Source organism: Loxodonta africana, chromosome 2 (assembly GCF_030014295.1).
Source record: "Loxodonta africana isolate mLoxAfr1 chromosome 2, mLoxAfr1.hap2, whole genome shotgun sequence".
In the NCBI taxonomy this organism is placed as follows: Eukaryota; Metazoa; Chordata; class Mammalia; order Proboscidea; family Elephantidae; genus Loxodonta; species Loxodonta africana.
This window is the reverse complement of record NC_087343.1, coordinates 224,030,482-224,042,707: the sequence shown is the minus strand read 5'-3', so window position 1 is coordinate 224,042,707 and position 12,226 is coordinate 224,030,482. Positions and strand designations below refer to the sequence as shown.

Sequence of the window (12,226 nt, the reverse complement as noted above, 5' to 3'; positions counted from 1 at the left end):
TGCATGGAGCCCTCCTTTTTTTTTTTTTCTTTCTAATTATGGTAAAATATATATCACAAGGAAACCCTGGTGGTGGAGTGGTTAAGAGCTACAGCTGCTAACCAAAAGGCCGACAGTTTTAATCTACTAGGCGATCCTTGGAAACTCTATGGGGCAGTTCTACTCTGTCCTATAGGGTCTCTACGAGTTGGAATGGACTCATTGGCAATGGGTTTGGTTTTTTTTGGTTTATATATCCCACAAAACTTGCCATTTTTAAGTGTACCATTTAGTGACATTAATTATGTTCACTGTATTGCGCAATAATCACCATTATCTATTTTCGAAAGCTTCCCATCACCCAGGAAAAAACTCTATACCCCTTAAGTAATAACTCCCCATTCCTCCCTTCTCCCAGCCCCAGTAATTATTAACCCACTTTTTTTTATGCATTTGTCTATGCTAGACATTTCATATAAGTGGGGTCATATATTCGTCTTCCTGAGCCTGACTTATTTCACTCAGCATATGTTTTCAAGGTTCATTCATGTGGTAGCAAGTATCCGGATTTCTCTTCTTTTTATGGCTGAACAATACACCTTTTCCTCACTTATCGGCACGGTTAGGTTATGAAGACCAGGTAGTTATGTGAAATAGGCATTATGCAAAAATGGAGGATGACAGCATCAGATCACAGAAATGGAGGATGACTACATCATTACACTGCTGCCAAATTACATCATTACATAACTGCCAAACCACTGAGAATCATGGCCCCTCCAAGGCGAAACACAGCCATCACAACCACCATTACTCTCACCTCGCACCTCGGCGTTCATTACTGCCAGATGTATGTTGTTAATGATCAGAATAGTCTAATAGATTTTTTACTATTGTCGTAAATGAGAAATGTTGGATAACCAGGTAGTCGATAAGGGAGGAGAAGGTGTATTCCATTGTATGGATAAACTACATTTTTAAACACTGTGGCAAAAATATACATAACAAAACATGCCGACTCAACAATTTCTACATGGACGGTTCAGTGACATTGTTTACATTCTTCAAGTTGTACAGCCATTCTCACTATCCTTTTGCAAATCGTTTCACCAGCATTTACACAAACTCACTGTCCCCAAGCTGGACAGACCGCACTTTGTTTATCTATTCATCTGTTGATGGACACTTGGGTGGTCTCCATCCTTTGGGGAAGCCCTCCTGTGAGCTCAAGAGTAAATGAAATATGAAGTGGGCCAGGATCTTGCTCATCCATCAGCTGAAGGCATGTTTAAGATGGCCGGCCAAAATCGTGAGGCTCTTCTCTTAGTTGTTTGAAAAAAATCCCTCCTGATTCCCAGGGCATGGCCACTTTTGAAAAGGACTGGTTCTCTTACAGTTGAGAAATCTTTTATGCCAAATACGAAGATTTTTATAACTACAGTATATGGTTAGACAAGAACTATATATCATTCAGGGACAGGAGATCCAGCGAAGCAGACTTGAAAAAAATGTATTTAAAGTTAAAGTTATTTAAAGTCACACTGGAGTGTAAACCATTTACGAGACCGCGGTGGGGGCTGGAGCAGCCAGCAGTGAGGAACTACAGTCTCCTTGCACAAAGTAAAGTATGGTTTGGGATCCCTTCTGCTAAACAAATGTCAAAGAGAAGAAAAACATTCTGCCTGATGAAAACAGGAGCCCCGGCAGCCCAGGGGTGGGGCGGGAGCTGTGTTTGCAGACAGCCGGGCTGGCCAGGAGGCCAGGGTGCCCGGGCATGGAGGGCTACGGTCTGGGGCTGTGGACGTGGAGAGTCGGTTGCTTCAGAGCCAGAATTTCAATTTTACCTTGGGATAAGGTGCGACGTCGCGTCTAGGCGTCGGCCTCTTGTTGTTATCCAGGAAACTATATTTACAGGGACAGTTGGTCCTGAAAAGAAAAACGAAGGTTAGTTCTGGTACGCTTGCTTCGATCTTCTCTTTTTTTATTGTGGTAGAGTAGACATAAGAAAACACTTGATATTTCAGCCATTTTTATATGCACAACTTAGTGACATTAATTACGTTCACCCTAGTGTGCAACTATCCTCTCCGTCCACTTCCAAATGCTTCTCATTACCCTAAAGGAAAGCCAGTACCCCTTCAGCAATGACTCCCCATCTCCCCCTCTTCCCCGGCCCCTGGTCACCACTAATAACCTTTGGTCTCTATGCATTTTCCTGTTCTAAGTTTTTCTTGTAAGTGAGGTTATACAGTATTTGTCCTTTCGTGCTGTGTTACTTTGTTCCGCCTGATGTATTCCAGGTTCATCCATGTTGCAGCACGTAGCAGAATTTTATATCTCTTTATGGCTCAGCAATATTCCACTGCCTGATGTCTTGGTCATCTAGTGCTGCTACAACAGAAATACCACAAGTGGACGGCTTTTAGCAACAGAAATATATTTTCTCACAGTTTAGGAGGCTAGAAGTCTGAATTAAGGGTGCTGCTCTAAGACAGAGACCCTGGTGGTGTAGTGGTTAACTGCTACATGCTGCTAACCAAAAGGTTGGCAGTTCGAATCCACCAGGTACTCCTTGGAAACTGTATGGGGCAGTTCTACTCTGTCCTATAGGGTCGTTATGAGTCGGAATCGACTTGACGGCAACAGGTTTGGTTTTTGTTTTGGCTCTAAGGGAAAGGTCCCCCCCCCCACCCCCCCCACCCCCGCCGCCCAGAAGGTCCTTATCTCTTCAGCTTCTATTTCCTGGTTCTTTGTTGACATCTCTCTTCCCCCCTCTACTTCTTAGTTCACTTGTTTAATGTCTTTTATATCTCAAAAGAGATTGACTCAAGATATACTCTACACTATGTCTGCCTCATTAACATAACAAAGAACCCATCCCAAATGGAATTATAACCACAGGCATTAAAAAATAAAAAACAAAAATACCCCAAATATGTTGATTCCGACTCACAGCAACCCTGTAGGGGAGAGTAGAACTGTCCCATAGGGTTTCCAAGGAGCGTCTGGTGGATTTGAACTGCTAACCTTTTGGTTAGCAGCAGAGCTCTTTTAACCACTGCACCACCAGGGCTCCACCACAGGCATAAAAAAAAAACCCAAAAAACCCAGTGCCGTCGAGTCGATTCCAACTCATAGCGACCCTACAGGCATAGAGGTTAGGATTTACAACACACATTTTTGGGGGACACAATTCAATCCATACATGTGGATATATCACATTTTGTTTATCCATTCACACCTGGCTTGTTAGGAGAGGGGTGTCCACACCTGACTTGTTAGGAGACTCACAGGCTGATGGGCACTGGGGTGGGGCCATCAGTGCCGTCAAATGTAGCAGAAGACACTGCCATTTGTCAATAATGTATCATTTCGGGGGAGAGCAATTTAATACCATATTGTTGTCTTCTGGAAAAATCTACGAGCTGTACGTTGGTTACAGTTTAATCTACCTATTGTTCTCAATGTAGCCAGTGAAAAGAGATTACAAAGCAGTATTTCTTTAGTTGTTCTAAAAAATAGACATCTATACATAAAAGAGCACCCGGTAGGTTTAAATTGAGCATCACTAAATTGGCCGTTCTCATTATTGCTGAGCTTCCCCCTCATGGACATATTCTGGAAGGTTTACAATGAGCCTATACTACTGTCAAACTCAGAGTAATAAACCTATTTATTCACTTTTGGAAAAAAGAGCTTTTGGTATAATTTTCCTGGCATGCTGCTCTTCTTTTCCCCAACTCGCAGAAATCCTGACTTGTTTCAACTGTTTGCTGTGTAGAGGGGGATTTTAACACAAACTGAGCAAAAGAATAACTAAATGAATGATCCAATAAAATGTACCCATAAAAGGACTTCCATCATCACCCCATAAAAAAACCCATTGCCGTTGAGTCGATTCCAGCTCATAGCGACTCTATGGGACAGGGTAGAACTGCTCTATAGGGTTTCCAAGGAGCAGCTGGTGGATTCAAACTGCCGACCTTTTGGTTAGCAGCGGTAGCATGCCATAGCTCTTAATTATTGCACGGCCAGGGCTCCCCAGTAAATGAGAAATCCCATTTATACATTTCTGAGCAGTGGTCACCTTGGTCTGTGTCATTAAAACATACCGCATTATTATTATTATGGCTTTTCTGCCTTTAACCTCTTCTGTATAAACATTTAGGAGTCTCTGCGTGGTGCATTAAATCGTTAAGTGCTTGGCTATTTACCAAAAGGTTGGAGATTTGAGTCCTCCCAGAGGCGCCTCGGAAGAAAGTCCTGGCAATCTACTTCTAAAAATCAGCCAATGAATACTCTATGCAGTGGCTCCACTCTGACACACATGGTGGTACCATGAGTCGGTTTGGTTTTTTGGTATAGACATATACACATGTGTGATCTATGTAAGTCTGCATTTCCCAGGGGGGTTATGAACACTTTCAACAAGTGACGTGGTTTCGCTGATGGAATCCAGCCGTTTCTCTGAAATCCCAGTGTGAAGCTGCTCGGTGCCTGGCAACCCTGCCGAGGCCTTCTTGCCCCAGGCCACTGCCCCGGCTCCTGCTCCCTCTGCACCCCGTTGCCATGGGAACAGGCATCCTCATCACTCACTGCCTAGCTGGCATCAGGCCTTTTCTTTTTATTGTATTTGGAGCTGATTCTTACTTTCATTTCCTGGGCTCCCTCCCCGTCTTTTCCTCCCTGGGGGCTCAGTCTGGTCAGGGGCCATCAGTTAGGGATGAAAGCAGAGATTACAGATTACAGCCCTCCGTTCCCATTCAGGCTACTGCATCTCTGTGCCCCAGGACACCGTGTGGGGGTGCAGGCGCAGTGCGTGGGCTGGAGGGATGGCCACCCCATAAGGCCTGGCCCGTGCCCTATATATGGGCAGGCAGAAAAATCATGAGAGGCATGTTTGGGGAGTCCGGGGGTTGTATCCTTTCACCATACTTATTCACTCTCTATGCTGGGCAAATTATCTGAGAAGCTGGACTATATGAAGAAGAACGGGGCATCAGGATGGGAGGAAGACTCATAACAACCTTTGATATGCAGCTGACACAACCTTGCTTGCTGAAGTGAAGAGGACTTAAAGCACTTACTGATGAAGATCAACGACCACAGCCTTCAGTATGGATTGCACCTCAATATAAAGAAAACAAAAATCCTCACAACTGGACCAATAAGCAACATCATGATAAACGGAGAAAAGATCTGACATTGTCAAGGATTTAACTTTACTTGGATCCACAATCAACACCCATGGAAGCAGCAGTGAAGAAACCAAACAATGCATTGCATTGGGCAAACCTGCTGCAAAAGATCTCTTCAAAGTGTTAAAAAGCCCTCACTCCAGGGCTCTCCTTCTCATGCCCTCTGAAGCTGTGGGTCCCTGCCCCAAACAGAGCCAGGTCCCTTCCTTATGCAGTGTTGGGAAGCTGTGCCAGGGAGCTCCTGGGGTACGTGGTTCTGATGTGTACCATGCTGGCCCACCACCCTTCTGTCATAGCTTATTGGCTGCACACCTGGCCACAGCAGCTGTTCAGAGTCCATGGGAAGGTCTGGCACAGAGCAGATGGGGTCTAGCTAATCGGGCTTTCTCACTTGGGCATTAGGACTGGTTGTAGGGATGGAGGTCCAGTGCTTGCAGCAGGGACAAGTGGGAATCAGAGGGTGAGGCTGATCCTCACTAATGGGGCTACGATGGCCCTGAGACTGAGGGCTCCACGATGGTCAGGGGTCCTTGGGTCTGAGCATCCTTCTGGCTGCCAAGCCAGGTCCCAAGCCGGCCCCTGTGCAACTACGGGGCTCTTACTCGAGGTCATATGGGGGACCCTATCTCTCATCCCTTGAAGAGCTTCCTGCCATGGGGACAATGAAGATGAATTATTCAATCACAATTTCCAATTTTCTGTGGTCCCAAACTCCTTTGCCCCAACTCCCCCAAATCAAATGGGATGAGGCATCCCTAAATTCACATTGGCCACAAATAAAGTGTGATAAAATGTAGCACAGTCCACATAGGCCTCCTGACCTGGCTCGAAAAGCACGACTTCCAGTCAGCCTTCCTCCCGTCCATCTGTTACCTGCAGCCACCACTAGGCAGGCCAGCCCCGATGGGCTCAGTGGGAACCAAGCTCAGCATCAGCTTTTCCTTAGCCTCCCGCTCCACGCAAACCTTCCGTGGTGCCACGCTTTTTCTCCAACTGGCTTGCCCTCGATTTTATAAAGTCAGGAAATGATCTTCCATCTATTAAGTGACCCCAGGGCCTTCAAGGACATTTGCACAGGCTATTTTTATGCTCACTGGTTCCCATTAAATCCTGCTGTGTGCCAAGGATATTTCTGAGGCCTGCCAGGAACTTGAGCAGTGATTTAATAGCATGGAATTCTGGGGGGTGATGGGCCACATTAGAACCACTTGGTCTCCTGGATGATGGTAACTATGGGCATGAAGAAAAAGCCAGCATGTCAAAACAGTGTGAGATGATCCACGTAGAGCACTCAGCACAGCACCCGCACACAGGAAGTGCTCAATGCATGTGCTATCACCACCGTCACCATCCTCACCATCATCATCACTGTCATCAGCATCATGACCACCACCATCATCATCACCATCCCTCACCACCACCACCATCATCATCATTACTGTCACCATCAGCATGACCATCACCACCACCACCACCATCATCATCCTCACCATCATCATCCCTGTCATCAGCATCATCACCACCACCATCATCATCCTCACCATCATCATTGCTGTCATCAGCATCATGACCACCACCATCATCACCACCACCACCATCATCATCCTCACCATCATCATTGCTCTCATCAGCATCATCATGACCACCACCATCATCATCACCATCCCTCACCACCACCACCACCATCATCATTACTATCACCATCAGCATGACCATCACCACCACCATCATCACCACTGTTATTACCATCACCATCATCACCGTCATTTGTTATTAACACGCATCTCTCTCCTCAGCCCAAACACTGTTCATGCAAACAGCTTGTCTCCACATTTGCTTGAAGGTGATTTAGGTGGAGGGTCCTATGTACAGAAACCATAACTTTCAAGGGACACAATGAAGCCTGGGGCATTTTTTCACCAATTATGGCAGCTTGAGCTGCCTGACACTGGCTCCCCAGGAGCACTGGTGAAGGGACACCTTGTTCCACCGGACAGGTGATTTCTGGGTCCAGAGTGGCTGCTACTTTGTGGTGTGGGGACTCCCACATGGGAGTGGGGCCTCTGGGGTACACTGGGACACTCTTCCCTCTAAGCCAAATGCCTTTTTCTGTCCCTTTTCTCTGAAAATCAGTGTCAACTTCTTTCGAGTGGCTGAGTTAATACTAATGCATGAAGACCATTTTGATCTGTGGGAGGGTTACTCCTCTTTTATACAAAGTCATATTCCTAACCTTAATGTGCCATAACCTCTCTTTTATTACAAGAAAGCTATATTCAGAAAGCAGATCCTAAGTAGATTGGGGCTGTCTCTAGACTGCTCATACAAGCCAGAAACAGAATAGTACCAGCCGTTCTTTCAGGCAAAAGAAACTCCCAAGCTCTCCCTTCTGCCTGCAGGCTCACCCGGCAGACCTTACCTGTTGTTTCTGGCTGCCAGCTCCTCCCTCATCTTCTTAATGTCACTTCTGCATTTCTCAATCTCCACCACCTTCAGACTTTCCACTGGCAACAAAGAGAAACAAGGAGGGGGTTACCATGTGTACACGTGGAGGGGCTTGCAGGGCTGGTACTTAGGGGCTAGCCCGTGGCTCAGTGCATCCTGGGAGGAAACCTGGCACTAAGCAGTGGTCCGCGTTCCTGCCCAGGATTCACCCCCTCACTCAGCTCAACCACAACTGGCTTTGTCATCGCAAGCAAGGCCATGGCCAACTTTGGGCCATCACACTCAATGGTGCAGTTTCTACAGGTTTGAACAGCCCCCTCCTCCTCCACTCACCAGGATTCTCTCAGCCCTTCTTGTATCCACTTCTTGCTTTCTCTGTCTTACCCGTAAGCACCAGCTAAGGACATGGGACAAAGAAGTCTTTTATCCCAAAAGGAAAGGGTGGGGAAAATGGGGCCACACTGCACATTAAAATTCAGCAGAAGGCTCTGAAAAGCCACAAGGCTTCCAAGCAACGATTAAAATCTCATTAAGATAAAAGCATTTCATTTAATGGTCCCCCCACAGAGAATAGATAACCAAGAGAAACTGCTGACTTAAAATAGATGAGAAATAACCAGGCCAAGTTAACCTGGGCTTGATGACATTCACAGAGCCTTGTGGCAAAGCTGTGCCCCCAAAGTCATGATATTATTATTACTATTTTTTAATTTTATTGGGCTTTAGGTGAAAGCTTACAGTGCAAACTAGTTTCTTATTCAGCAAATTATATACAAACTGTTTTGCGACATTGGTTGAAATCGCCATAATGTGTGAGCAATCATCCCCTTTCCACCCTGGGTTCCCTGTGTCCATTCGTCCAGTTTTCCTGTCCCTTCCTGCTTTGTTGTCTTTGTTTTTGGGCAGGTGTTGCCCATTTGGTCTTGTATACTTTATTGAACTAAGAAACATGTTCCTCCCCTGTGTCATTGTTTGTTTGTTTTAAAGAACATAAACGTTATTACATGTGTAGACTAGATTGGTTGAAAAACACAGGAATCAAATTGATTAGATCTGTGGAAAAAGATGATGGAAAAGGTCAATATCATTAGTCAGAACAAGGTCAGTGGCTGACTACAGAATATACCATCAACTGTTCATATGCAAGTTTAAAGAGAAGCTTAAGAAAATTAAAACAAGTCCATGAGAATCGAAATACTACCTTGAGTATATCCTACCTGCATTTGAAGACCATCTCGGGAGTAGATGTGATGCACTGAATACTAATGACCGAAAACCAGATGAGTTGTGGGATGACATCAAGGACATCATACACGAAAAAAACAAAAGGTCATTAAAAAGACAGGAAAGAAAAAAAGAACAAAAATGGATGTCAAAAGAGACTCTGAAACTTGCTATTGAATGTCGAGCAGCTAAAGCAAATGGAAGAAATGAAGTAAAAGAGCTGAACAGAAGATTTCAAAGGGCAGCTTGAGAAGACCAAGTATTAAAGTTACATTTGCAAAGACCCGGAGTTAGAAAACCAAAAGGGAAGAACACGTTCAGAATTTCTCAAGCTGAAAGAACTGAAGAAAAAATTCAAGCCTTGAGTTACAATGCTGAATGAAGGATTCTATGGGCAAAATATTGAACAACACAGGAAGCATCAAAAGAAGATGGAAGGAATACACAGAGTCACTGTACCAAAAAGAATTGGGTGATGTTCAACCATCTCAGGAGGTAGCATATGATCAGGACCTGATGGTATTGAAGGAAGAAGTCCAAGCTGAACTGAAGACACTGGTGAAAAACCAGGCTCCAGGAATTAACAGAATACCAGTTGAGATGTTTCAACAAATGGATGTAGCGCTGGAACTGCTCACTCGCCTATGCCAAGAAATTTGGAAGACAGCTACCTGGCCAACTGACTGGAAGAGAGGCTTATTTATGGCCATTCCAAAGAAAAGTGATCCAACTCCATGCAGAAATTATTGAACAATATCATTAATATCACATGCAAGTAAATTTTTGCTGAAGATCATTTAAAATTGTTGCTGCAGTACATGAACAGGAAACTGCCAGGAGTTCAAGCTGGATTCAAAAGAAGTGGGATGAGGGGTCTTGGCTGAAAGCAGAGAATACCAGAAAGATGTTTACTTGTGTTTTATTGACTGTTCAAAGGAATTTGACTGTGTGGCTCACAATGAATTACGGATAATATTGCAAAGAATGGGAATTCCGGAACACTTAATTACACTCATGTGGAACCTGTACATAGGCCAAGAGGCAGTCGTTTGAACAGAAAAGGGGATACTGCATGGTTTAAAATCAGGAAAGGTGTGCATCAGGCTTGTATCCTTTCACCATACTTATTCAATCTGTATTCTGAGCAAATAATCTGAGAACCTGCACTATATTAAGAAGAACGTGCCATCAGGATTGGAGGAAGAATAATTAACAACCTGCAGTATGCAGATGACACCACCTTGTTTGCTGAAAGTGAGGAGGACTTGAAGCACTTCCTGATGAAGATCAAAGATTACCACCTTCGGTATAGATCACACGTAACAACAACAGCAATCTTTAGCTGAAAGGTTAACTTCAGCGGTGGCTTCAGCTCTGAGTTAGTAGGGTGTCTGAGAGCCACGGTGTCAGGGGTTCCACCAGTCTCTGCCAGAGCATTAAGCCTGGTCTTTTTTGTGAATTTGAATTTTCTTCTACATTCTTCTCCAGCTATGTCAGGGACCCTCTATTGTGATCCCTGTCAGAGCCGTCACTAGTGGTAGCCAGGGACCATCTAGTTTTTCTGAGCGCAGGCTGGTAAAGGCTGTGGTTTATGTGGTCCATTAGTCCTCTGGACTAATATTTTCTTGGTGTCTTTGATTTTCTTCATTCTCCTTTGCTCCAGACATGATGGGACCAATAGATGTATCTTAGAGGGTCGCCTGCAAGCTTTCAAGTAGGATGTAGAATATTTTCTTTACAAACCGTGTTACACCGATTGATCTAGCTATCTCCAGAGACCATGGTCCCCTGCCCTTGGCCCCAGTAACTCAGTCCCTCAAGGTGTTTGGATGTGTCTAAGAAGCTTCTATGACTTTGCCATGGTCAAGGTGTGCTGTCTTCCCCTGTATTTACTGTGTATTGTTTCCCTTCATCAAAGTTAACACTTGTCACCTATCTAGTTAGTGATTTCCCCTCCCTACCCCTAACCTCCCATGTAACCATCAAAGATTTTTTTTTTTTCTGTGTGTAAACCTTTTCTTGGACCTTTGCAATAATGGTCTCATACAATATTTGTCCTTATGTGATTGACTCATTTCACTCAGCATAACACCTTCCAGATTCATCCACGTTGTGAGATGTTTCGCGGATTCATCATTGTTCTTTATTTTTGTGTATTATTCCATTGTGTTTGTTTAACCATTCATCTGTTGGTGGGCACTTAGGTTGTTTCCATCTTTTTGCTATTGTGAATAATGCTACAATGAACATGGCTGTGCGTATGTCTAGTCGTGTGACGGCCCTTATTTTTCTAGGATATATTCCTAGGAGTGGGATTGCTGGATCGTATGGTATTTCTATTTCTAGCTTTTTTAAGGAGATGCTGTATCGTTTTTTCATAGTGGTTGTACCATTTTACATTCCCACCAGCAGTGAATAAGAGCTCTAATCTCATTATCTCTCCAACACTTGTTATTTCCTTTTTTTTTTATTAGTATGTCGGGGTGAGACGATAACTCGTAGTTTTGATTTGCATTTCTCTAATTTCTAATTGCTAATGATCGCGAGCATTTCCTCATGTGTCTGTTAGCCAACTGAATGTCTTTGGTGAGGTGTCTGTTGATATCCTTAGCCCATTTTTTAATTAGATCATTTGCCTTTTTGTTGTTGAGGTGTTGAAGTAGTTTATAGACTTTGGAGATTAGATGCTCCTTGCATATATCAGAGCCAAAAATTTTTTTCCCAGTCTGTAGGTTCTCTTTTTACTCTTTCATGAAGCCTTTTTATGAGCACTGAATGTTTAATTTTTAGGAGCTTCCAGTTATCTAGTTTATTTTCTGGTGTTTGTACATTGTTAGTTATGGTTTATATTGTATTTATACCAAGTATTAGGGTCCTTAGCGTTGTCCTTATTTTTTCTTCCATGACCTTTATCATTTTAGGTTCTATATTTAGGTCTCTGGTCCATTTTGAGTTTGTTTTTGTATATGGTATAAAGTATGGGTCCTGTTTCATTTTTTTACAGATGAACATCCAGTTTTGCAGATGGACATCCAGTTTTGCCAGCACCATTTGTTAAAAGGACTTTCTTTTCCCCATTTAATGGACTTGGGTCCTTTGCCAAAAGTCAGCTGACCATACGCATAGGGATGTACATCCGGGCTCTCTCTGTTTCACTGGTTTATGTGTCTGTCATTGTACCAGTACCAGGCTGTTTTGACTACTGTGGCTGTATAGTAGGTTCTGAGATCAGAATAGTGTGAGGCTTCCTACTTTGTTCCTTTTCTTCAATAATGCTTTGCTTATTCAGGGCCTCTTTCCTTTCCATATAAAGTTGGTGATTCGTTTTTCCATTTCGTTAAAGAGTGCTGTTGGTATTTGGATCAGGGTGGCATTATGTC

General features: G+C 43.9%; 1 protein-coding gene across 2 annotated transcripts in view; it reads right to left on the bottom strand.

Moving 5' to 3' along the window:
* PDE9A (phosphodiesterase 9A) overlaps nucleotides 1-12,226 on the bottom strand; it is a 55,918-nt gene that overhangs the window by 22,352 nt on the left and 21,340 nt on the right. The window contains exons 3-4 of one of the 2 annotated variants that reach the window (XM_023559135.2): nucleotides 7,597-7,681; nucleotides 1,824-1,905 (exon numbers count right to left, since the gene is read on the bottom strand). In XM_023559135.2, coding sequence (XP_023414903.2) covers nucleotides 1,824-1,905; nucleotides 7,597-7,628 — 114 coding nt within the window. In that variant the 5' untranslated portion in view covers nucleotides 7,629-7,681. Of the gene's footprint in view, nucleotides 1-1,823; nucleotides 1,906-7,596; nucleotides 8,439-12,226 lie in introns of those variants that run through there. The other variant, XM_064279506.1, reaches the window with a different exon arrangement.